Source organism: Leucoraja erinacea, chromosome 6 (assembly GCF_028641065.1).
Source record: "Leucoraja erinacea ecotype New England chromosome 6, Leri_hhj_1, whole genome shotgun sequence".
Taxonomy (NCBI): Eukaryota; Metazoa; Chordata; class Chondrichthyes; order Rajiformes; family Rajidae; genus Leucoraja; species Leucoraja erinaceus.
The window spans coordinates 3,858,716-3,886,506 of record NC_073382.1 but is presented as its reverse complement, the minus strand read 5'-3'; the positions used below and the strand labels follow the sequence as shown (position 1 = coordinate 3,886,506).

Genomic DNA, 27,791 nt, shown 5'->3' with positions numbered 1-27,791 from the left:
GAGAGCAGTGCTGAACAACTATCTACCACTTAGGTGACCCTCGGACTATCCTTGATCAGACTTTGCTGGCTTTACCTTCCCATGTGTCTATACACTGTAAATGGATCGAATGAAATCACATTTTTAAAAAGGGAGGGAGAGAGAAAACAGGGAATTACAGACCAGTTAGTCTAACATCAGTGGTGGGGAAACTGCTAGAGTCAGTTATTAAAGATGGGATAGCAGCACATTTGGAAAGTGGTGACATAATTAGACAAAGTCAGCATGGATTTACGAAAGGTAAATCATGTCTGACGAATCTTATAAAATTTTCGAGGATGTAACTAATAGCGTGGATAGGGGAGAACCAGTGGATGTGTTATATCTGGACTTTCAGAAGGCTTTCGACAAGATCCCACATAAGAGATTAGTATACAAACTTAAAGCACACGGTATTGGGGGTTCAGTATTGATGTGGATAGAGAACTGGCTGGCAGACAGGAAGCAAAGAGTAGGAATAAACGGGTCCTTTTCACAATGGCAGGCAGTGACTAGTGGGGTACCGCAAGGCTCAGTGCTGGGACTCCAGCTATTTACGATATATATTAATGATCTGGATGAGGGAATTGAATGCAACATCTCCAAGTTTTCGGATGACACGAAGCTGGGGGGCAGTGTTAGCTGTGAGGAGGATGCTAGGAGACTGCAAGGTGACTTGGATAGGCTGTGGGAGTGGGCAAATGCATGGCAGATGCAGTATAATGTGGATAAATGTGAGGTTATCCACTTTGGTGGCAAAAACAGGAAAGTAGACTATTATCTGAATGGTGGCCGATTAGCAAAAAGGGAGATGCAACGAGACCTGGGTGTCATGGTATACCAGTCATTGAAAGTAGGCATGCAGGTGCAGCAGGCAGTGAAGAAAGTGAATGGTATGTTAGCATTCATAGCAAAATTATTTGAGTATAGGAGCTGGTAGGTTCTACTGCAGTTGTACAGGGTCTTGGTGAGAAAACACCTGGAGTATTGCGTACAGTTTTGGTCTCCTAATCTGAGGAAAGACATTCTTGCCCTAGAGGGAGTACAGAGAAGGTTCATCAGACTGATTCCTGGGATGTCAGGGCTTTCATATGAAGAAAGACTGGATAGGCTTGGCTTGTACTAGTTAGAATTTAGAAGATTGAGGGGGGATCTTATAGAAACTTACAAAATTCTTAAGGGGTTGGACAGGCTAGATGCAGGAAGATTGTTCCCGATGTTGGGGAAGTCCAGGACAAGGGGTCACAGTTTAAAGATAAGGGGGAAATCTTTTAGGACCGGGATGAGAAAAAAAATGTTCACACAGAGAGTGGTGAATCTGTGGAATTCTCTGCCACAGAGGGTAGTTGAGGCCAGTTCATTGGCTATATTTAAGAAGGAGTTAGTTGTGGCCCTTGTGGCTAAAGAGATCAGGGGGTATGGAGAGAAGGCAGGTACAGAATACTGAGTTGGATGATCAGCCATGATCATATTGAATGGCGGTGCAGGCTCGAAGGGCCGAATGGCCTACTCCTGCACCTATTTTCTATGTTTCTATGTTTCTATATATTGTCTTTCTGCTGACTGGTTGGCACGCAGCAAAAAGCTTTCCACTGAACCTCGGTACACGTGACAATAAACTGAATTGAATTTCTAAATATTCACTACATTCGGCACCCCTCGTCTTAACTTTGAATAGCTATCCCCTTAGTTTAGACTGCGATTCCTGGTTCCAGATACTCCAATCAGAAAGCTTATTTCCTGCGACAAATAGGCTTGTCCCGCATACGCAATTTTTTTGGCGATTTGCCGGCACCCGTTATAATCGCAGCAGGTCTTCGAAAATTTTCAACATGTTGAAAATCCAGTGGCGACCAGAACAAGGTACGACTCTTTGGGCGGCTACTCATGATCATACAGGCTTCACCCCACGACATGTTGCCAGGGTGTCACCTGTACGGTCGTGAGTCGTCTCCTCAGTCGCCCAAAGAGTCTTAGCGTCATTCTGGTCACCGCTGAATTTTCAACGTTGAAGATTTGCCGGCCGTCTCCGAAAAAGTCGCGTAAGTGAGGCCGGCACATTCGCCTCTGCACTTTGTTCAACAACCTCCCACCGGGAACAATTTCTCCCTGTTTCAGACCACTTCACATTTTATAAGTTCTTATCAAATCTCCCCCTGCTAGGTGCAGGAGTAGGCCATTCGGCCCTTCGAGCCAGCACCGCCATTCACTGTGAGCATGGCTGATCATCCACAATCAGTACCCCGTTCCTGCCTTCTCCCCATATCCCTTTGCTATCTTTAAGAGCTACAGTATCCAACTCTCTCTTGAAAACATCCAGAAAATTGGCCTCCACTGCCTTCTGAGGCAGAGAATTCCACAAATGCACAACTCTTTGGATGAAAAGGTTTTTTCTCATCTCTGTTCTAAATGGCCTACCCCTTATTCTTAAACTGTGGCCCCCTGGTTCAGGACTCCCCCATCATTGGGAACGTTTCCTGCCTCTAGCGTGTCCAATCCCTTAATAATCTTATATGTTTCAATAAGATGTCCTCTCATCCTTCTAAATTCCAGTGTATACAAGCCCAGTCGCTCCATTCTCTCGACATGACAGTCCCAGGAATTAATCTCATTAACCTGTGATGAACTCCCTCAATAGCAAGAATGTCCTTCCTCAAATTTGGAGACCATAACTGCACACAATACTCCAGGGCCCTGTACAACTGCAGAAGGACCTCTTTGCTCCTATACTTAACTCCTCTTCTTATGAAGGCCAACATGCCATTAGCTTTCTTCACTGCCTGTTGTTCCTGCAAGCTTACTTTCAGTGACTGATGAACAAGTACTCCCAAATCTCATTGTAGTTCCTATTTTCCCAACTTGACACTGTTCAGATATTAACCTGCCTTCCTGTTTTTGCCACCAAAGTGGATAACCTCACATTTATCCGCATTAAACTGCATCTGCCATGCATCTGCCCACTCACCCAACCTGTCCAAGTCACCCGGCATTCTCATAGCATCCTCCTCACAGTTCACACTGCCACCCAGCTTCGTGTCATCTTCAAATTTGCTAATGTTACTTTTAATCCCTTCATCTAAATCATTGATGAAAACCTATTTCCCAAGGTAGGGGTAAAAAAATAATCAAAAACGCAAAGGCTTAAAGTGAGAGGAAAGAATTACATTGGGGATTTGAGGGGTAAGTTCAACACAATGTTTGATATTTTGTGTGAGGGGTTATGGGGGGGAAGGCGGAGAATGGGATTAGGAGGGAGAGATAGATCAGCCATGATTGAATGGTGGAGTAGACTTGATGGGCCGAATAGCCTAATTCTGCTCCTATCACATATGACCTAATGATGCTGCCAGGAGAGATGCTGGAGTCAGGGACATCTATTATTTTAAGAGGCATTTAGACGGACACTTAAGTAGACAATGCATAGAGGATATGGTCCTAATGCAGTCCAATGGGATTACTATAGATGGATAAAAAGATGGCATGGATGTGGTGTGTTATAGGTTCATAGAATAATACAGCACGGCAACTGGCCCTTCGACCCCACGTCCACACTGACAAAGATGCCCATCTGTGTTAGTCCCGTTAGCCCACATTTGGTCCAAATCCTCTCAATCATTTGTTGAATTTCCTTCAGAGCAGGCTGCATTTATTTCTAACTAGTAGGCTAATTCTGACTAGCCTAGGTAAGTGGAAACGTCACCGATCCATGTTCTCCTGGGATGCCGCCTGACCCGCTGAAATTCGAGCACTTTGTGGGTTTTTTCTAGTCCAGGTAAGTGTTTGTAAATGTCACCAGCATGGTAGATGGGGGAATGCCTGCAAGTGAGGTCCATGTCAACTTTCTTGCCACAGAGGGAGTACAGAGAAGGTTCACCAGACTGATTCCTGGGATGTCAGGACTTTCATATGAAGAAGGACTGGATAGACTCGGCTTGTACTCGTTAGAATTTAGAAGATTGAGGGGGGTTCTTATAGAAACTTACAAAATTCGTAAGGGGTTGGACAGGCTAGATGCAGGAAGATTGTTCCCGATATTGGGGAAGTCCAGAACAAGGGGTCACAGTGTAAGGATAAAGGGGAAATCTTTTAGGACTGAGATGAGAAAAACATTTTTTACACAGAGAGTGATGAATCTCTGGAATTCTCTGCCACAGAATATAGTTGAGGCCACAGTTCATTGGCTATATTTAAGAGGGAGTTAGATGTGGCCCTTGTGGCTAAAGGGATCAGGGGGTATGGATAGAAGATAGGTACAGGATACTGAGTTGGATGATCCGCCATGATCATATTGAATGGCGGTGCAGGCTCGAAGGGCCGAATGGCCTACTCCTGCACCTATTTTCTATGTTTCTATGTTTCAGTGGCATTTGCGAATATTCTTCATGTGATTATTCCCAAACATGAAAGTGCACGCATTTAGAGTCAACTGTGAAATGAGTTGATAATTGGTTGCCAGGCAGGAGAGAGGAAGTCGAGATAAAGAGAATATCTTTATGATTGGCAGGACATGACAAGTAGTATTCCCCTGGGGACTCAGAGAATTTTCACTATTTATTCTAATGATTTCCATCAAGGAACAGTGAATTGCATGTCCAAGTTTACAGATGCCATTTAAAGTTAGGAGGAACTGCAAATTGCATAGATGGAAGAAAATAGTTAGGATGGAACACAGAATAAGTGAGAAGGACAAATTATTGTTATTGACTTGGCTATCCAACAGCTGTAACTTATTTCCTTTATTTCACAGAAACATTCAAAACTGGGAGCATGAGTTGGCTTTTAGTCCTTTGAACCACTCATCTTATTATGCTCATCTCATATATGATCACGACATGACGACATGTATGATCACGACATGACGACATGTATGATCACGACATCACGACATGTATGATCACGACATCACGACATGTATCATCACGACATCACGACATATATGATCACGACATGTATGATCACAACATCACGACATGTATGATCACGACATGTATGATCACGACATCCAGAGGCTGCAGCGAATCGTTCGATCGGCTGAGAAGGTGGTTATGGACAATAGACAATAGGTGCAGGAGTAGGCCATTCGGCCCTTCGAGCCAGCACCACCATTCAATGTGATCATGGCTGATCATCCACAATCAGTACCCTGTTCTTGTCTTCTCTCCATATCCCTTAACTCCGCTATCCCTAAGAGCTCTATCTAATTCTCTCTAGAAAGCATCCAGAGAACCAGCCTCCGTCGCCCTCTGAGGCAGAGAATTCCACACACTCACAACTCTCGGTGAGAAAAAGTTTTTCCTCGACTCCGTTCTAAGTTGGCTGTTGGCCGCAACCTTCCCCCCCCCATTGACGAATTGTACACTTGAAGGGCCAGGAAGCGAGCGGGTAAGATCATATCTGACCACTCTCACCCTGGCCTCAAACTCTTTGAAGCAGTTCCCTCTGGAAGGCAACTCCGGATTGTCAATTATGTCACAGCCAGACATAAAAACAGCTTTTTTCCACGAGCAGTAACTCTACTCAATAACCAAAAGTCTGTAGCCTCCTTTTACTCAGGTATTTTATTTTATTCACATGTTTAAACTATAATGTTTTATTCTTAATGTTTTAATGTTTTATTCTTAATTGTTTACTATATGTCGTGTTGTTACTTGCGAGCAGAGCACCAAAGCAAATTCCTTGTATGTGTACACACTTGGCCAAAAAACCTATTCATTCAATCATTCATTCATTCATTCATTCATTCATCTGTCTCAACACCTTTATTGCCCTTTGAGGTTAGAAACAATAATGCATTCTGTAACATGGCCACTACAGCCTTCTGTGGGAGCAAAATTCCACAGGTTCATGACCATTTGAGTGAAGAAATGTCTCCTCAGTCTCGATGTCTTATCCCAGATTCTGCATCTCTCCTGAAATTCTCCCTGCTTCTCGTCTGTCTAGTTCTGTCCAAGTTTTCATAGGATCATAAGTGATAGAAGTGGAATTGGGCCATTCGGCCCATCAAGTCATTCAATCATGGCTGATTTATTTCTCACTCCTAACCCCATTCTCCTGCCTTCTCCCCATAATCTCTGACACCCGTTCTGATCAAGAATCTATCTATCTCTGCCTTAAGTATATCCACTAACTTAGTCTCCACAGCCTTCTGTGGCATTCCAAGATTCATCACCCTCTGACTAAAGAAATTCCTCCTCATCCCCTTCCTAAAAGTACATCCTTTGATTCAGAGGCTATGACCTCTATTCCTAGAGTCTCCTACTAGTGGAAACATCCTCTAAACATCCACTCTATCCAAGCCTTTTACTATTCTGAGCCCCCCACCCCCATCCCCCCCCCCTCCCATTCTTCTAAATCCCAGCAAGTTTTGTTAGTTTCTATTAGATCCTTCCTCCTTCCTCCATATACCAATGAATAAAAATCTAATCAATGCAATCTCTCCCCTTACAGCAATCCCACCAGCCCATGAAACTGTCTGAAGAAACTTTGCAGATTTTTTTTGCGTTAAGTATATATTTACTTAGATCAGGATACTGAAGGTGCCAACAATACTCCTGTTACCAAAGCTCTCGATAATGCAACAGGACATTCTTGCTCTTATCAACATCCTTTCACTATGAAGGCCAACACACTATTACAAAACACTATTTATTTATCATAGGCAGCTTACAGCCCAGTGAATGTTGATTTCTATGCGTTATGAATATTGATTTCTCTAACCAAGTAGCCCCAGCATTTTACCCCTCCCCCACCCAACTCGCACCGGCTTATTGTTTTCACCCAACAAACAGCTAACAAAGACCTGTTTCCTTTATCATCGTTACTTTTTTGCATATCTTTCATTCATTGTTCTTTATCTCTCTACATCATCGTCTATATCTCTCGTTTCCCTCCCCCCCGACTAGTCAGAAGAAGGGTCTCGACCCGAAACATCACCCATTCCTTTTCTCCACAGATGCTGCCTGACCCGCTGAGTTACTTCAGCTTTTGGTGTCTATCCCCGACAATACACGCACATCCTAATGCATGCACATCCCCTTTGTTCCCTTCACCTCAACTACCTTCTCTGCAAAATAAAATTTGTACAATATTTGATTTCCCCCATTTTTCGATGGACGTTCTTTGACCTGAAACGTTGCCTCTCACTAACTCGCTACAGATATCACTTGAACGTCACCCATTCCTTCTCTCCAGAGATGCAGCCTGTCCCGCTGAGTTACTCCAGCATTTTGTGTCTATCTTCGGTTTAAAGCAGCATCTGCAGTTCCTTCCTACACATACTATTTGCCCTCTGAACTGCTTGCCATACCTACATGTTTGCTTTCAGTGGCTGGAGCACAAGAACACCTAAATCTCTTTGTGCATCAATACTTCCCAAACCATCACATTGTAAACAGTGAGCTTTTCATTGTACCTTGGTACATGTGACAATAATAAAACTGAACCTACTTCATCAACTGCCCAATTACTTACCTGACCTAGGCATTTCTAAGCAGCTACAAACACCATCAATGGTCTTCTATTGACCCGAGTAGAGTCATAGATAGAGTCATAGAGTGATACCGTGTGGAAACAGGCCCTTTGGCCCAACTTGCCCACACCAGCCAACATGTCCCAGCTACAATAGTCCCACCTGCCTGTGCTTGGTCAATATCCCTCCAAACCTGTCCTGTCCATGTACCTGTCTAACTGTTTCTTAAACGTTGGGATAGTCCCTGCCTCAACTACCTCCTCTGGCAGATTGTTCCATACACCCACCACCCTTTGTGTGAAAAAATTACCCCTCAGATTCCTATTAAATATTTTCCCCTTCACCTTGAACCGATGTCTACTGGTCCTCGATTCCCCTACTCTGGGCAAGAGATTCTCTGCATCAACCCGATCTATTACTCTCATGATTTTATACTTGTTTTTTACTGGGGAATTATTTAGTTGAAAGGCTAACTCGGATTAAATACAGTTCCAGCTAACAACAACACAAAAAGGCTCCTGGTAAGAACAGGCCAGAACTAATAGCAAAGTAAAGGGCCTGTCCCACCAGCATGCGATTGCATGCGTCTAGCGCGACCAAACGTGATGGCTTGAGGCGTACGGCCTCGTGGGGCCGGTCCCGCTTCCAACCGCAGAGCCGTCTGGAGTTGTGCGGGGCTGGTCCCGACATCATACTCACCAATCAGCTGGGCAGGAGGCGGGCCGACTGAATTTGGACGTCGCATGGCGTCGGGCGGTTACATCATCGTGCAACGGCACGCCGGGAGGAGACGTCATCGCGCAACGCTACGTGCTAGGTGTATGCCTTCAAGACGCTGCATACGGCATCAAGATGCTGCGTATGCCCGTCGATGCGCTGCGTACGGCCTCAATGCGGCTGCGGGCCGGCAGACCGTTGCCGCGCGGAATTTTTGGACGGTGTCAGTTTTTCAGAGCCCCACGCGTTGCCGGGACCAGCCCCGCACAACGCCATACGGCTCCGACAATCGAAGTGGGACCGGCCCCGCGAGGCCGTACGGCTCAAGCGACCACGTTATGTCGCTCTCGCCGCATGCAGTCGCATGCTGGTGGGACAGGCCCTTTACAATGCATCTAACACCTCTATCATTACAGAAAATCTACCACCATATTCAAGAGTTTACTTCACAACTGTCAGAAAATTTGCAGAGAGCTTACCTCTAATGAGTTACTTCATACGTTATAAAATTAACTTGTTCATGCAGTTTACTAAATTATATTTCACCCACATACACTCAAGTTGCAGCTCTCTCCAAAGGCAAATTATGCTTGATTGTGTGTGTCATTAAGTCTTCTTTATAGCAGGGGACCAGTATAAAACATTGCTAAGAAAGAGAATGATTAAACATGACCATTTGATCAAAATATATAGTTGACGATTGTTGAAAAAAGAAATGTCAAGAACTTTGCAAAAAACTTTTCGATTAATTTCAGTACATCTTATGATCTTGATAAATACATAAATATTTGTTACTTCACATAACTGCATACTTTTCATGGAGTCCAGTCGCTAGATTCCTGCAATGCCTTATTAGACTTTAGAGATACCGAGCGGCAGCAGGCCCTTTGGCCCAGCGAGTCCATGCTAGCCAGCGATCATCCTGTACACTAATCTACATATACCAGGTACAATTTTGCAACTTACCGAAACTAATTAACCTACAAACCAATGCGTCTTTGGAATGTGGGAGGAAGCCGGAACACCCGGAGAAAAACCCAAGTGGTCATGGGCGAATGTACAAACTCCGTACAGACAGCACCCATAGTCAGGATCGAACCTGGGTCTCTGCCGCTGTCAGGCAACAACTCTTTAGTTGTGCCACTGTGCCGTCTTATTGATCACTGAAGTGGTCATTAATAAATTTGACCACCAGCAGATTATTCTGCCATGGACATTATGGTGGGCGAGCCCAGCCATGGACTCTAATGACAGTCAATCATCTCATACTTTAAGACAAAGCAATGGATCGTGAATGGAAACCTTGATTTAATTCCCCATCCTTTGACCATTTTGCTGCCCATAATCAGTGATTGCAACAGTGAATGAAACCATCTACAAGAGGCACTGCCTGAAGAAAGCAATATCCGTCATTATACCTCACGCTGCCTTGGCAAGGACCGCAGAATAATTAGGATGAGTCACACCCTGGCTACTCCCTCTTCTCCCCTCTCCCATCGGGCAAAAGGTATAGGAGTGTGAAAACGCACACCTCCAGTTTCAGGGCCAGTTTCCATCAGGCAACTGAATCATCCTACCACAACTAGAGAGCAGTCCTGAACTAGTATCTACCTCATAGGTGACCATCGAACTATCTTTGATCGGACTTTCCTAGTTTTACCTTGCACTAAACATTATACCCTTCATCATGTGTCTATACACTGTAAATGGCTCGATTGGAATCAGGCTGACTGGTTCGCAGGCAACAAAAGCTTTTCACTGTACCTCGGTGCACGTGACAATAAACTAAACTGAACTGAACTCAATCATTAAGGATCGTCACCATCTGAACCATACACTCTTCTCACTGCTGCCATTTGGTGGAATATATAGAAACCTGGCCCAACTCTACCAGGTTCAGAAACAGCTACATCAAGTTCAAGTTCAAGAGAGTTTATTGTCATGTATCCCTGTATAGGACAATGAAATTCTTGCTTTGCTTCAGCACACAGAACATAGTAAGCATTTACTGCAAAACAGATAAATGTGTCCATACACCATGATATAAATATATACACACATGAATAAATAAACTGATAAAGTGCAAATAGCAGAAAGTGGGTATTAATAATCAGAGTTTTGTCCGAGCCAGGTTTAATAACCTGATGGCTGTGGGGAAGTAGCTATTCCTGAACCTGGTTGTTGCAGTCTTCAGGCTCCTGTACCTTCTACCTGAAGGTAGCAGGGAGATGAGTGTGTGGCCAGGATGGTGTGAGTCTTTGATGATACTGCCAGCCTTTTTGAGGCAGCGACTGCGATAAATCCCCTCGATGGAATGAAGGTCAGAGCCGATGATGGACTGGGCAGTGTTTACTACTTTTTGTAGTCTTTTCCTCTCTCGGGCGCTCAAATTGCCGAACCAAGCCACGATGCAACCGGTCAGCTTGCTCTCTACTGTGCACCTGTAGAAGTTAGAGAGAGTCTTCCTTGACAAACTGACTCTCCGTAATCTTCTCAGGAAGTAGAGGCGCTGATGAGCTTTTTTGATAATTGCGTTAGTGTTCTCGGTCCAGGAAAGATCTTCAGAGATGTGCACGCCCAGGAATTTGAAGTTCTTGACCCTTTGAACCAAAGTTGATATAAATGGGGCTGTCGGTCCCCCTCCTCCTACTTCCAAAGTCCACAATCAGTTCCTTGGTTTTGCTGGTGTTGAGGGCCAGGTTATTGCGCTGGCACCATATGGACAGTTGCTCGATCTCTCTTCTATATTCTGACTCATCCCCATTAGTGATACGCCCCCACAATAGTGGTGTTGTCAGCGAACTTGATGATGGAGTTCACAGTCATGGGTGTAGAGTGAGTGCAGCAGGGGGCTGAGCACGCAGCCTTGAGATGCTCCCGTGCTGATTGTTATTGAGGCTGACACATTTCCACCAATACGAACTGACTGTGGTCTGTGAATGAGGAAGTCGAGGATCCAGTTGCAGAGGGATGCTCAGAGACCCAGTTCTGCGAGTTTGGTAACCAGTTTGGAGGGGATGATTGTGTTGAATGCCGAGCTGTAATCGATGAATAACAGCCTGACATATGAGTTTATGTTGTCCAAGTGGTCCAGTGCGGAGTGGAGGGCCAGCGAGATCGCATCCACCGCTGCTCTATTGTGGCGGTAAGCGAACTGCAGTGGGTCCAGGTTTTTGTCGAGGTAGGAGTTGATTTGCTCCATGATCAACCTCTCAAAGCACCTCATCACCACCGGCGTTAGTGCCACTGGTCGATAGTCATTGAGGCACGTCCCCTTACTCTTCTTGGGCACCGGTATAATTGATGCCCTTTTAAAGCAGGTGGGGACCTCAGACCTTAGAAGTGAGAGGTTGAAAGTGTCCGTAAAAACTCCCACCAGTTGGTCCGGACAGGTTTTTAGAACCAAGAGGTTTATGAATAAACCTGCGCAGCCCTAATGCTACCTTGTCAATAGAACTATGCAACTACTGTGCTAACATGCGCTTGTTTTTAACAATTACGTTTTGAACTAACGTCTTGTTTTCTGCAGTATTATTCTCTTCACTCTCTCGTATAATTTATGTGTGATTTATGTGTAACATGTTTTGTATATGGTCTGTCTGTGATGCTGTGGCAAGCAAGATTTTCATTGTAGCGGTACCTCACCGTATTAGTGCATAGGACAATTAACTCGACTCGACTTGACCTGCTATCATTGACTCGAATAACACCTTACGGACAGAGCGTCTTTCAATTCACAGGCCATGAAGCAATTTGCGACAGCTGAAGGTTCTGAAAGGCAGAATATAAAAGGAATCTTGTCTTCCAGAATATAAAAGGAATCTGCCACTTCTTCCGAGATCAGTCGTTTAACGGGGTGGGAGATTGCAACCTTCACGTGGTCCGCCCTGTTTCGACTAATGCAATCAACTCGACGTGCACAAACGGAAGATCAAATAGAACAAGTTGTCCAACAACTTTAGGCTGTGCACCATTCTAATCTACGAGGCATAAATCCATCGAGGGCACTGCATTAGTCAACGATCTGCTTCACAAACACACATTTAAAACACATTTGCACTCCCTGGCTTTTGACCAGGCCTGAGGCTTTGCTTCTGTTTTTGGTGTTTTTGATGTTTCTTTATTTTACTTGTCTTTTCCTACTATTTCTTTTGATTGTTATTTCTGGTGTGTATTAACTTTTTTATCAATGATTAGTGATGTACAGCACTTTGTTGCAGCTATGTTTGTTTTTAAAGTGCTCTATAAATAAAATTATTATTATTATTATTATTTTTATTATAAACTGCATTGATTTGACCCAAGCACACCATTTTGCTGCAGGTACATTCAATTTATGTAGGCAGGCTCAGCCGTCAATCTGTAGAGCATGTGTGGACTGAGCACAACCATTTAATGAACAATCTCAAGACACAAGCAAGAATTAATATTGCAATGCCCTGATCGCAGACTTTCACACTGAGACCATGCCACACAATGCAAACTTGATTGGAAATCACTACAGAAATTGAGCGACCAGCAAATTAACAACTTCACCCAGACACGGAGGCAGAGCAAATCCAGGAAAAATCATTCCTCTTGAAAGGCCAGCCACAATCAACCAGTCAGTTTATTTTACATAAGCCTCATTTCATTTGTGTTTCTATTCATGTACGGGATGTGGGTGTCAATGGTGGGAGAGATCGCAGTGGAAAAAAACAATGTTAAAGCAATCAAAACTAAATAATTAATAATTAGGCAGAGTGGCTCAATTAGTAAAATGATACATATATCACCCAGCAATACAAAGGGAAAACGCTGGAGATACTCAGCAGTTCAAGTGGTATCTGTAGCGAGTAAATGAGAGGCAACGTTTCAGGTCAAAGAACGTCCATCGAAAAATGGGGGGAATCTTATATTGTACAAATTTTATTTTGCCGAGAAGGTAGTTGAGGTGAAGGGAACAAAGGGGATGTGCGTGCATTAGGATGAGCGTGTATTGTCGGGGATAGACACCAAAAGCTGAAGTAACTCAGCGGGTCAGGCAGCATCTGTGGAGAAAATGAATAGGTGACGTTTCAGGTCAACACCCTTCTTCAGACTGAGAGTCAAGGAAAAGGGAAATGAGAGATATAGACGGCGATACAGAGGGATGTAAAACAAATGAATGAAAGATATGGGGAAAATAACGTTGATCAAGGAAATGTGGAGCCCACAATGGTCCATTGTTGGCTGGGGGAGCAAGATAATAAGGTGTTATACAGACAGCGCAACTCAATTGGATGACAACAGTACCTATTCCAGAGATGCTGCCTGACCCGCTGAGTTACTTCAGCTTGTTGTGTCTATCTCCGGTTCAAACCAGCTTCTGCAGTTCCTTCCGATACATAAAAGTTGGGGATGCTAGCTGAGAAAGGGTGGCATTTATTGGGGCTGATCTGTCTGGAGGAGATCTGAATAAAAGGTGAACGAGGTTAGGGGAGAGAGTAATAAAAGAATGCTGCAACTGTGGGATACAAATAACATCGTGGTCAGAAATGTTAAATAAAGGAGCATTAAGGAAATACCCAAAGGTCAGGCAACATCCACGGAGAGAGAAAACTGAGTTCAAAGTTACAGATTTAGAGTCACAGTAATAAGTTAAAACATAAAGGCTACCAGGATCTGGTAACGGGGGTATAAAATAAACTTTTAATAAAAACACAGTTGGTATATCCTTTTTTGCGGAATTTTGTGTTACAATAGAGCGATTGATTTTCCTTTCTTCTTTTTTTTCTTTTCTTTCTAGGGTCTTATTTATTTTCTTTACTTCCTTCTCTAATTCCTTCCCTAAGGGGTTCTCTTCTCCCAACACTTTCCTGCGCTTTCTCGACTCTTGCTTATTTTCCCTACTTCTTTTATTTCTATCTTTTTTAAAGCTCAAAAAATGAAGTGGTACAACATGATGTAATAAGATATATGCGATGTATTAATGTAATGTACTGTACTGCTAATAAAAATTAAAAAAAAAATAAATAAATAAAAAAAGATTTAGTCACAGTTATAAAGTGATTGTGGAAACAGGCCATTCGGTCCAACTTGCACATACCGGCCAACATGTCCCAGCCACTCTAGTCCCACCTGCCTGCGTTTAGTCCATATCCCTACAAACCTGTCCTATCTGTTTACAAGAATTATCCCAGGATAACCTATGATGAGCGGTTTTCAGCAACTGGCCTGTACTCGCTGGAGTTTAGAAGAATGAGGGGGGGTGCCTAATTGAAATATACAGAATAGTGAAAGGCTTATGTCCCTGTCCCACTTAGGATACCTTAACTGAAACCTCTGGAGACTTTGCGCCCCACCCAAGGTTTCCGTGCGGTTCCCGGAGGTTTTTGTCAGTCTCCCTACCTGCTTCCACTACCTGCAACCTCCGGCAACCACCTGCAACCTCCGGGAACCGCACGGAAACCTTGGGTGGGGCGCAAAGTCTCCAGAGGTTTCCGTTCAGGTTTCCTAAGTGGGACAGGGGCATTAGAGTGGATGTGGAGAGGATGTTTGCACTAGTGGGAGAGTCTCGGACTAGGGGGGTCATAACCTCAGAATTAAAGGACGATCTTTTAGGAAGGAGATGGGGACATCTCAAGGGGAATGTGCAAACTCCACACAGACAGCACTCGTGGTCAGATTCAAACCCTGGCCTCAGGTGCTGAGAGGCAGCAGGTGCTTTACTAAGTCTGGATCATGAGTCGAGATCGACTAAGTTCTGGGTGAAATTGGAAAGGCTGGCTATCTGAAATTGTCGAATTTAAAGGATGAGACCTGATGCCGAGACAGAAGATGAGATTTATCACTCAAGTTAATTTAACGTTTCACTGGAACTGTCCAGCGGGCCAGAGTTCACAGTGGGAGTGAGATGGAAAATTAAACCGATGGGCAATTGAATGTTCTGGGTTACACCTTACTGACAACTGATGGTATCATCATTTTCAGGCTGCGTCATAGGTCGGCCCTTTGGCACAGAAGTTCAGCTCAGTCAGCCCTAATTATCTGGAGCAGGTGGGTATAACAGGCACTCTCGGGTGAGTCAATCTCCATCAGATCAAAAAATAAGATGGTCTTTCCCAGGAATTGTAAAATGCTTACAGTGCAAGAATTGCTGGAGTGAATCACTTGCCCCTCTATGGTAGTGCCCTTCTGACCCCAATAATGCAACTGCACATATACTCTTGAGTAACAGATGGTGCAGCGGTAGAGTTGCTACCTTACAGAGCTCACAGCGTCAGAGACGCGGGTTCAATTCTGGGTGCTGTTCTTTACAGAGTTTGTAGATTCTCCCCGTGACCACGTGGGCTTTCTCCTACACTCCAGATGTACAGGTTTGAAGGTTAATTGGTTTGGTATCAAAGTAGGATAGTGTTAGTGTGCGGGGATCGCTAGTCGGTGCGGACTCGGTGGGCCGAAGGGCCTATTTCCGCGCTGTATCTCCGAACTAAACTATTCCACCGGGTGGAGCCAGCAGTGGCTGCCTCGCCAACAGTCTGTCTGTCCTTTCCTTCTTTGTGTTTCAATAGCATGTTTTAAATGTATGTTTTTAGTGTTCTTTAGCTTGTTTTGTGTGTGGGGGGGGGGGGGGGGGGGGGGGGGGGGGGTTGGGTGAAACAATTTCTAATCTCTTGCCTCGCCGGAGATTTTTTCTGCATGGTATCTCCGCCCACACTGCGGCCTAACATCGAGGAGTTGGCGGCCTTTGCTGGAGACCGATTTTTGAGAGCTCTGTGGGGAGCCTACAGGACTTTAACATCACGGAGCTCCCGAACCCTTTACCAGGGATCGACCTCGGAGCTCCAACCGTGGGCGCTTGCGGACTTAACATCAAAAATTATAGAGCTAGAGCTAGATAGACCACTCCTCCGAAATCCAATGGACTGACGTGTAGTACGTAACGGAACGTCACGGCCGCCATTTGTTGATGCCAAACGCGACATCTTTGGTAGCGGGGACGGGGACGGACTCCACAGTTATACAATCTGCTCTTACATCAGGTGGCAGGGAAAAGCAAAGATACTAGAGGCTCCTCTAGTATCTTTGGGGGAAGAGGACGTTTCCTCCACTCCTGAGTTGATCCAGGACTGATTCACGGTCGGTCCCCCCGATACCAGATGAAGGCGGCCGGCGGGAGAACCTCAAGCGTCTGCCCGCGGCCAGCCCTCACGAGGCAGCGGGCGGCAATGCTCCTCTAGTATCTTTGGTGTAATCCGTTCCAAAGATTGATCCGCTCTTTCATCTTTGGTGTAATGAGTGTTGTAGGGAAGTGTTTTATACAGCATCGATCACTTCACATATTTAGTTAATATTATTGTACATTGTATTAATATATTATTGGAAATTGCAGCTCACTAAAATGGCGTCATGTCATACCCATGTCATACTACGCTTTTTTCGCAGAGTGGCGCATCTTGCTCTGCTCTATAATCTTTGCTTAACATCACGGAGCTCGCGGTCTCTGGTCAGAGACTGACTTCGGGAACTCCACCCCTATGCGGAGTCTCGATCACCCCGACGCAAGAGCTGCGATCGCCCCGACGGATGGTTCGACTGCCCCGACCGCGGGAGAATAAACAGGAAGACAACTTGACTTTTTTGCCTTGCATCACAGTGAGGAATGTCGGGAATCCGCTGTGGTGGATGTTTATGGTAACATCTATGTAGTTATTTGACTTGTTGCTTTTTTTTCCCGTATGACTGTATGTTAACTCGCATATCACTGTACCTTAATTGGTACGTAACAATAAAAGACCTTTGAAACCTTTGAAGAAGGATTCGGCCCATTTTAACAGAGGGTTCTATATAACAGTAAAGAACATCTCTTATCCTCATTTATACATAAAGTGTCCACTTGCTTCAGTGACAACACTCTCCATTCCCAGTCAGCAGGCTACAAATTTAGAACCTCGCTCAAAATCCAATCACACAATCTAATCTGACACTTCACTGTGGGGAGGAAAGGCTGCGCTATTTATCAGGTGATTTTCTAAATCAAGATACCGCCCAGATGAGCAGATACCATCATGTAATGGTAATTCGAGTGGACTTCATAAGTTCAATTAGGACATTTGGCCCATCAAGTCTACTCCGCCATTCAATCATGGCTGATCTATCGTACACAAAAATGCTGGAGAAACTCAGCGGGTGCAACGTTTCGGGACGAAACCCTTCTTCAGACTCAGAAGTCAGGAATCTGAAGAAGGGTTTTGGCCTGAAACACTGCCTATTTCCTTCACTACATAGATGCTGCTGCACCCGCTGAGTTTCTCCAGCATTTTTGTGTACCTCCGATTTTCCAGCATCTGCAGTTCCTTGTTAACCACATGGCTGATCTGTCTCTCACTCTCAACTCCATTCTCCTGCCTTCTCCCCATAACCCCTGACACCCGTACTAATCAAGAATCTATCTATCTCTGCCTTAAAAATATCCATTGACCTGGCCTCCACAGCCTTCTGTGGCAAAGAATTCCACACATTCACAAACCCTCTGACTATAGAAATTCCTCCTCATCACCTTTCCAAAGGAACGTCCTTTTCTTCTGTGGCTATGGCCTCTGGTCCTAGAATTTCCCACTCATGGAAACATCCTCTCCACATTCATTCTAACCAGACTTTTGTTCTGGAATCCTAGCCAATAATTTTAACCAACAGAATATACTAATTACTCATCTTCCCCTTGCGACGTGGGTTTTTGGCGGCTGTTCTTGTTTGGAATGAAAGACTGCACTTGAATACAGTCATTATGTCCATTCAAACTATTTGCACCTTCGATAGTTAAGGGAGATGTCATTTTGGAGTGAAGTCCCACCATATTTCTGGACAAACACTGATCTCCTATGTGTTGGTAAATGCAATGCCGACCACCGTGATAGGTACTCAATGGCCAGCATGGGCGTGGTGGGCCAAATGGCCTGTTTCTGTGTTGTTTGATTCTATGACTCTACTTTCAGTTCAGTTTAGTTTATTGTCACATGTACCGAGGCGCAGTGAAAAGCTTTTGTTGCGTGCTAACCAGTCAGCAGAAAGACAATACATGATTACAATCGAGCCGTTTACAGTGTATAGAAACATGATAAGGGAATAACGTTTAGTGCAAGGTAAAGCCAGCAAAGTTCAATCAAGGATAGTCCAAGGGTCACCAAAGAGGTAGATTAGTAGTTCAGCACTGCTCTCTGGTTGTAGTAGGATGATTCAGTACTGCAGAGAAAAGACGTTAGCTCACAATGCAATTGGAATAAATAAAAAAAAGTCCATGTTAGCACAGGAGACATAGGAATAGGCATAGGAATACTTTCTTGTCACATGTGACTAGGCACAGTAAGAATCTTTGCTTGCATACACAATGTATACAAATAGCAGCCACCTACGGCGCTGACAAACTAAAGGGCCTGTCCCACTTGGGCAACGTAATCCGCGAGTTCTGGCGAATTTGCCCTCACAGCATGGTTAACACGAGGTCGTAGGAGGTCTTCGTCACGCTCTTTCATGCTCGAGAGTGGTCTCCGCGTACTCGAGGCCTCAGCTAGGTCGCGGCATTTTTTTCAGTATGTAAAAAAAATGCCCGCGAGTAAAAAAAGGTCGCCATGGAAAAAATCGATACATTTTTTACTCGTCGGTTTAGTCGTAGTAGGTCGGCACGTTAGTCATAGGTAATCGAGGGGAGTCGAAGGTAGTCTTCATCACAGTCGAAGGGAGATTGAAGGAGGTCGAAGGAGGTCGAAGGAGGTCTTCAACATGTCATTTTGTCAAACTCGTCTAAACTCGGCAATTAGGTCGCCCAAGTGGGACAGCCCCTTTACAAAGTCCCCCCACCCCCCCCAACAGTTCCCCAACGCCATGTCCCCCATTATCCTTTGTCCCCCCCCCCCCCCATTGTCCATTAGTTCTCCCCCCCACCTCCCTCACGGCGGTCCCCATATAGCTCTGTTGTCAAGGTAACATTAGGGCCGCGCAGGTTAATTCATAAACCTCTTGGCTGTATGTAAGTAGCTGTTTCTGAACCTGGTATAGTTGGACCAGGTTTCTATATAATTCAAGATTCAAGATTCAAGATTCAATTTAATTGTCATTTGGACCCCTTGAGGTCCAAACGAAATGCCGTTTCTGCAGCCATACATTACAAACAAATAGACCCAAGACACAACATAATTTACATAAACATCCATCCATCACATCGCTGTGATGGAAGGCCAAAAAAACGTATCTCTCCACTGCACTCACCCCCCCACCCCCCCCCCCATGTCAGAGTCAAAGTCAAAGCCCCCGGCTGGCGATGGCAATTGTCCCGCGGCCATTAAAGCCACGTCGGGTGATGCGAGGTCGCACACCAGGTCTTGGTGTTGGAGCCCCCGGCATGCGCTCGCAGAGTCCCGCGGCCATTCCAAGCCGCACGGGGCGGTGATGTCAGGCCCCGCTCCAGGAGCTCTTCGACCCCGCAACTCGGGCGGGAGAAGTCGCCGTTGCGGGAGCCCTGAAAAGCGGTCTCCCTCCAGGGACCCGCGGGCTCCCAGTGCCTCCGTCCGCCAGACCCGCAGTTGCAGCCTCCGAATCTCCACCACCGCTCCACCCGCTCTGGACTCGGCCAGCTCCGCGACGGTGATGGTGAGTCGTCGGCACCAGAGTCCCCGGTCTTCTCCTGTTGGAGGCTGCTCCTCGTTGCAGCCCCAACGACAACGGAGACCCGACAAGAAAAGGTCGGGTCTCCCGTGCAGGGAGAGATTTAAAAGTTACCCCCTCCCTCCCACCACACCCCCTCCCCCCCACACACACACCCCAACAAACTAATAACAAAAACTTCATAGAAACATAGACAAAAGATAATAAAAAGGCGGACGGGCTGCAGAGGCCGCTGCTGACAAGAGTCGCACCGCCTACCGCTTTTTAATCGTTAATCCACCAAATGGTAGCAGGGAGAAGAGGGCATGGTTCGGATGGTGACGATCCTTGATGATTGAGTTCAGTTCAGTTTAGTTTATTGTCACGTGTACCGAGCTACAGTGAAAAGCTTTTGTTGCGTGCTAACCAGTCAGCGTAAAGACAATACATGATTACAATCGAGCCATTTACAGTGTATAGATACATGATAAAGGGTATAACGAGTAAAGCTCGTAAGGTCCAACCAAAGATAGTTTGATGGTCACCAATGAGGTAGATAGTAGTTCAGTACTGTTCTCTAGTTGTGGGAGGAGGATTCAGTTGCTTGATAACAGCTGGGAAAAAAACTGTCCTTGAATCTGGCCGTGTGCGTTTTCACACTTCTATATCTTTTGCCTGATGGGAGAGGGGAGAAGAGGGAGTCGCCAGGGTGCGACTAATCCATGATTTTGCTGCTGGCTTGAATTATCCCAAATGTACAGTGGGCTAGCAGAACAAGATCTTCACAAACCCCCAGAGGAGACATTGAGGCCCTTGACAATGAATATTTGAGGAGAGGAATATGGTTCATGACGCGTATTTAACTGACCTCGATCACAATTCTATTACTTTCAGACCGGATCTTAAAGAAAACATCTTATTGAGCTTGAGTCTGCTGGACCCTGCCTGGTACCCAAACATACAGCTAGTGGTACGTCACAGTGTCATAGAGTCAGACAGCATGAAAACAGGCCCTTCAGCCCAAAATGCCAGCGGGCCAGGCAGCATCTTTGGAGGAAAGGAATAGGTGACATTCCAGTGCGAGAGACCCTTCTTCAGACTGAGAGTCAGAGGAGAGGGAAACGAGAGATATAGGTGGTGATATAGAGAGATGCAGAAGAAATGAATGAAAGTTATACAAAAAAGTAACGGTTATAAAGGAAGCAGGCCATTGTTAGCTGTGGTCTAAGATGAAAACAAGTTACAAACAATGAGACTCAACCAGTAGCAATGTTACAAAATTTTGAGATTTAAAAAATCAAGTCTGTAATTTATCCCATCAGATAAAGCATAAAAAGAAGTTTAATTTGACACCTAATTCACTTTCATATCTCAAGTATTTAAAAAGTTATGGACATTTTCATACTCGGAAATTAGCATCTTGTTCCCTATTGATTTTCTATGGACATTACAAAAAAGCTGTGATCGTGGGCAGTCAAAAACCCATAACCTTCTTAAAAATTAAGAGAACTGAATGAAAATTTCAGTTATCGTAGATTGAAGCATTCTGAAACAAATATAAAATAATCTTACTTGGATGACCTGAAATTAAAACATATAATTAGTTAGTTACCCAAGTGTAGCAAATTTCAAACTTCAATTACTAGATCTAAACATCTATCCATTTCTTAATAAATGATTAACATTTTTAAATAGCCCAAGTGTCCAAATAATATTCATAAATAATTCACCATAAAACATGATTTTGAAATCTCATTTACATTTAATTTATAGGCCAAATGGAAGGAATTTTGTGTTCAATTGCTGCAAATTGAAGTCCATTTTAAATCAGCTTTCTAGTGGGATCCTGTGAACGCGCTGGTTTAGAACGTTCACATTGCGGTAGATTAGTGCCCTCAAATGCCCAGAAAAATACTGCGGGATATAAAGAGCCCAAAATGAGCTACTCGCTATAGTAAACTTTGTATAAAGGGGTCTTAAGAAGCCCTTTTTAATGTAAAAATCAGCTACATACCTTTAATTGTTTACTTTATAAAACCCTGGGGCTGCGAGAGGTCGCGGGTTTAGAGAGTGATTTTTAAACTACTATAACTATTATACAAGGCCATAAAAACTAATATTATCTTTTGCGACGGGATCTTTCAGCGATTTTTCGTTAATGATTTACTAGGCTGAACATTTTCGATTGCAACAGCCTAGTAAAAATCGCGTTTTAAACCCGCCCCCTCAAAACAGCGGCAAAATCACACACACGGGCTGGGGCAGATTTTCAACGACGCTTCAGGTAGGCTTAGCAACATACCTACAACCAGATGACTTCAGCCCAACTTGCCCATGCCAACGAAGATATCTTAGCTACGCTCGTCCCATCTGCCCTTGTTTGGCCCATATCCCTCTCAATCTTTCCTATCCATGTACCCGTCCAAATGGTGGTACAAAATGGAAGTCTACCACCAAAGAGACATCAGAGAGGCAAGCAAATCTCAGGTGGTCCGCTGGTAAAGGAGCTGTCCCACTGTACGAGCTAATTCAAGAGCTCTCCCGAGTTTAAATAAAATCAAACTCTTGGTGAGCACGTAGAATGTATGTAGCGGGTACGTCGGATCTCGGGACGTCTCTTAGCAGCTCGTAACGCTAACGGCAGGTGCTCGGGAAACGCGGTAAGCTCGTGAAGACTCGTGAAGATTTTTCAACATGTTGAAAAATGTCCACGAGAGCCCCGAGTACTTACGAGCTGCTATTACCGTAATTCTCTGAGTTTGAATCAGGGGAAACTCAGGAGAACTCTTGAATTAGCTCGTACAGTGGGACAGCCCCTTTAGGCTCCAAGGCCAGAGCACCTTGAGGTCCCCTTGATTGTCAACGTCTTAATTCTCCACGATAGTGACGTTTCAGAACTATTCTAATGGACACGTTACTTGAAAAAGATTAAAAATAAAAATGATTCACATTTTTTTTTTTAAATCAGTGAGTGTGGATCTCAGCCAATGTTTATCAGCCTAATATTTTGGAAATAACAGATGTGAAGTAAGGCGGATCTTAATGCTCATTTTTTTAAATCTTAAATAAATGTATTGATATAAATTATGCCAAAATTAATAATTTAGTGGGAAGAGCTGTGGTGGGTGGCTTAATTAACAATTGCTCAGCTAAAGACCTAACATATTCCAAGGTTAAAATTATTACACCGATTAAGCACTCAAAAAAAAAATGAAATTTTAATTTGCACTCCATAGCCAGACCTAGAAATCCATAGGGAGTGCTCTTACATTTGTAACAGCTTAAAAGTAGATAAATAATTGAAACTTACACCTTTGAAGGTCAGGATGGGATAAATGATTCATCATCAATATTAATAGAGTTGAACAGAATCTCCTTACTGTGTTTTGTAGTGCCTGATTGGAGATGATGATGACATTTGGAGGATCTCCTACGGCTGTGGCCGCTCCGCCAATGTTGGTGAAGACAACTTCCGCGATCAGGACATGCCTGGGGTCCAGATTGAGCACCTCACACAGTCTGTGGAGACATAACAACATTGCGGGTCTTAATCCTGCCATCACCATCTTCAAGGGCGATGATCTTCCCGACATCATCCCGGGCGGCGCGGTGGCGCAGCGGTAGAGTCGCGGCCTCACAGCGCCAGAGACCCGGGTTCAATCCTGACTACGGGTGCTGTCTGAACAGAGTTTGTACGTTCTCCCTATGACTTGCGTGGGTTTCCTACAGGATCTCTAGTTTCCTCCCACATTCCAAAGAGTGAATTGGCTTGGTATAAATATTATCCTGCGGTCTAGGCATAAGCTTAGGGGTGACCGCGCCTTTGCGGTTGCAGCTTCTAGACTGCGGAGCAGCATCCCCTTCCCATCAGAACTGCCCCCTCCATCGACTCCTTTAAGTCAAGACTAAAATCTTATCTATACTCCCAAGCCTTTCCTGACGTCCACTGAGCGAGGGATATATGTATATACTAGACCAAGTGCAGACCCGTTGGGTCTGCTCCCCCAATGGTGTGATCCCCCAACCCAATATTCCACCATGCACCCATCTCCTCCAACGGAACTGAAGCCGTCCCCAAATGTAAGATTCTAGCACTCCCCTGCCTCCCTCAGCAGTGGATTTTTAAAAAAATCCAATTGCACCTCCCCTGCCTGCTGCAGCAGTGAAAAGTTCAGAGTGTCCCTGTCTTGCAACTTTGTTTCGAAGTGTGTTGGAAGCTGATAGGAAGGAGCAGCCGTCAACGAATCAAAAGGCAGAAAGGCAACCGGACGGCAGCCGGTCGGATGGCACGAGAGTTGTATATATTGATAGATAGAATAGATAGATAGATAGATAGATAGATAGATAGATAGATAGATAGATAGATAGATAGATAGATAGATAGATAGATAGATAGATAGATAGATAGATAGATAGATAGATGTAGTTTGTTTGTTTACATATTCTTATAACAAATGTAAAGCACTTTGGCCAACGAGAGTTGTTTTTTTAAATGTGCTATATAAATAAACGTGACTTGACTTGACGACTTAAATTGTCCCTAGTGTGTGTGTAGGATAGTGTCAGTGGGCAATGCTGGTCGGTGTGGACCCAGTGGGCCAAGGGGCCTGACCTGTTTCCGTGCTGTATCTCTAAACTAAACTAAACTAATCACCTCCAAAAACCAGCGAGGCAAACAATGAACAGTTTGCTGAGGAAATGTCAATGTTTTAATTCTCTCGGATCCTACTGGGAAGTAGATAATATGGATAATTGGTGAACGAATCTCAGGTGTAATTGTGACAGCTTGTATAAAACACTAGGTAAGGTGTACTTGGACTCTCGGTCTAATGAACACCAGGGAATATAAAGTATGTAGAAATGAACTGCAGATGCTGGTTTATACCGAAGTGCTGGGGTGACACAGTGGGTCAGGCAGCATCCCTGGAGAAAAAGGATGGGTGATGTTTCGGATCGGGACCCTTCTTCAGACTGGTTTGAAGAAGAGGCCCAGCCTAAAAACGTCACCCATCTCTTTTCTCCAGAGATGCTGCCTGACCCGTTGAGTTACTCCAGCACTTTGTGTCTATCCAGGAATTATAAGTCTGATTGTCCCGATGCATCTCAATGCCTATCCTATCATCCCATGAATCAGTCTAGCATGCTCTCTATGGTATACAATAGACAATAGGCAATAGGTGCAGGAGTAGGCCATTTGGCCCTTCGAGCCAGCACCACCATTCAATGTGATCATGGCTGATCATCCCCAATCAGTACCCCGTTCCTGCCTTCTCCCCATACCTCCTGACTCCGCTATTTTTAAGAGCCCTATCTATCTCCCTCTTGAAAGCATCCAGAGAACCTGCCTCCGCCGCCCTCTGAGGCAGAGAATTCCACAGACTCACCACTCGCTGTGAGAAAAAGTGTTTCCTCGTCTCCGTTATAAATGGCTTACCCCTTATTCTTAAACTGTGTGGCCCCTGGTTCTGGACTCCCCCAACATCGGGAACATGTTTCCTGCCTCTAGCATGTCCAAGTCCTTAATATGTTTCAATGAGATTCCCTCTCATCCTTCTAAACTCCAGAGTGTCCAAGCCCAGCTGTACACATAAGAACCAAAACTGAACCAAAGGTATCTCACCAAGGCCCTACGTGACTGCAGCATAATATTGTTGCTGCCATATTCAAGGCACAGATGAAGAATTAGAGATAGTTTGAAGATTTTTGTTCAAACGATGAGTAGTGCAAAGCAGGAAATCATTACCTAAAAGAATATGGAAGCAGTAAGTATCACCATATTAAAAAAATGCTCTGGTGAGCACTACATGGGAACCTAGGGACTGAGTGTGGGTATTACAATTCATCTCAGTTGATCTTCCTCAGTGGGATCAGCATGAAGACTTAATGTTCTCCTTCTGTAATGTGATTTTAATGCTTCTTAAATTGCATCGGCACCTCATTACCTGCCAATGCTGAATCTTGCCAGACATAAACTCCAGCCCATATGAACTAGGAAAGCCCCTCACCATCTGACCAACACTTCCCATGTGAGCTGACTCTGGGTGAAGGGTCTATCCCACTTAAGCTGTTTTTTAGGTGACTAAGGTGACTATGCCCCGGGGTGTCACCTGTATGTTCAAGAAGGAACTGAAGATGCTGGAGAATCTTATACTCAAATACTTTTGCTATGAATGCTAAATGGTATGTTAGCATTCATAGCAAAAGGATTTGAGTATAAGAGCTGGGAGGTTCTACTGCAGTTGTACAGGGTCTTGGTGAGATGACACCTGGAGTATTGCGTACAGTTTTGGTCTCCTAATGTGAGGAAAGACATTCTTGCCATAGAGGGAGTACAGAGAAGGTTCACCAGACTGATTCCTGGGATGTCAGGACTTTCATATGAAGAAAGACTGGATAGACTCGGCTTGTACAGGTGCACAACCTTTTATCCGAAAGCCTTGGGACCAGACACTTGTCGGATTTCGGACATTTTCGGATTTCAGAATGGAAGATTTTTAGCGTAGATTAGGTAGGTAGCGCGGGCGGCTTGAAAAGTCTGGAGCAGCTGCCTCCTCCCCGGAGACAGGGAGAATCATTGCATAAATGTTAGTCAGTGAAGAAAAAAAGGGGTAAGGGTAAGAACAGTCAGCCATGGCTCAGTAAAACTATAAAGGATAGTATTCGGCTGAAGGCAAGGGCATATAAGGTAGCCAGAGATAGTGGGAGGGTAGAGGATTCTGAAGCATTTAAAGGTCAGCAAAAAATAACTAAGAGATTAATTAAGACGGGGAAAATAGACTATGAAAGGAATTTAGCGAACAACATAAAAACAAATAGTAAGAGTTTTTATAGCTATATAAAAAGAAAAAGGGTGGCTAAGGTGAACGTTGGTCCATTGGAGGGTGAGACTGGAGAGTTGTTGGTGGGGAACATGGAAATGGCAAAGGCATTAAACGAGTATTTTGTATCAGTCTTCACCATAGAAGACACAAAAAATATTCCAACGCTGGATAAACAGGGGGCGGTAGGAATGGAGGAGCTAAATACTATTAAGATCACCAAGGAGGTGGTATTAGGGAAATTAATGAAGGAGGATAAATCCCCTGGGCCTGATGGATTACATCCAAGGGTCTTGAGGGAGATAGCGGTGGGGATTGTGGATGCATTGGTGATAATTTTCCAAAACTCCCTGGAGGCAGGAACGGTCCCAGTGGATTGGAAAATGGCCAATGTAACACCTATATTTAAAAAAGGAAGTAAACAGAAGGCGGGTAACTATAGACCGGTTAGTCTAACATCGGTGGTGGGTAAAATGTTAGAGACAATTATTAAAGAAACACTAACGGGGCACTTGGATAAACATGACTTCATCGGACAGAACCAGCATGGTTTTGTGAAGGGGAAGTCCTGTTTAACGAATCTGCTCGAATTCTTTGAGGAAGTAACAACCCGGGTGGATAAAGGGGAACCGGTGGATGTGGTATACTTGGACTTCCAAAAAGCTTTTGACAAGGTGCCACATAAGAGACTATTGCTAAAAATAAAAAATTATGGGATTGGGGGTAATATATTAGCATGGGTAGAGGATTGGCTAACAAATAGGAAGCAGAGAGTGGGGATAAATGGTTCATACTCGGGATGGCAACCGGTAACTAGCGGGGTTCCGCAAGGGTCGGTGCTGGGACCCCAGTTGTTCACAATTTATATAAATGATTTGGAGGAGGGAACCAAGTGTAATATATCAAAATTTGCGGACGATACAAAAATGGGAGGAAAAGTAGGGGATGAGGAGGATAGGAAGAGTCTGCAAAAGGATATAGATAAGCTAGGTGAGTGGGCAACAACTTGGCAGATTAAATTTAATACTAATAAATGTGAAGTCATTCACTTTGGGAAAAAAAATGATAGGGCAAGTTATTTTCTAAATGAGGAGGAGCTGCGTTGTAATGCAACGCAAAGGGATCTAGGGGTATTAGTACATGAATCACTGAAAGTTAGTATGCAGGCG

The 27,791-nt window shown here is 44.5% G+C and overlaps 1 protein-coding gene across 1 annotated transcript in view; it reads right to left on the bottom strand.

Annotated features, from left to right (window-relative positions):
• Positions 1-27,791, bottom strand: part of oca2 (oculocutaneous albinism II) — a 358,288-nt gene that overhangs the window by 159,617 nt on the left and 170,880 nt on the right. Inside the window, exon 14 of the mRNA XM_055636431.1 lies at positions 23,185-23,323. Within this exon, the coding sequence (XP_055492406.1) occupies positions 23,185-23,323 (139 nt within the window). The remainder of the gene's footprint in view (positions 1-23,184; positions 23,324-27,791) is intronic.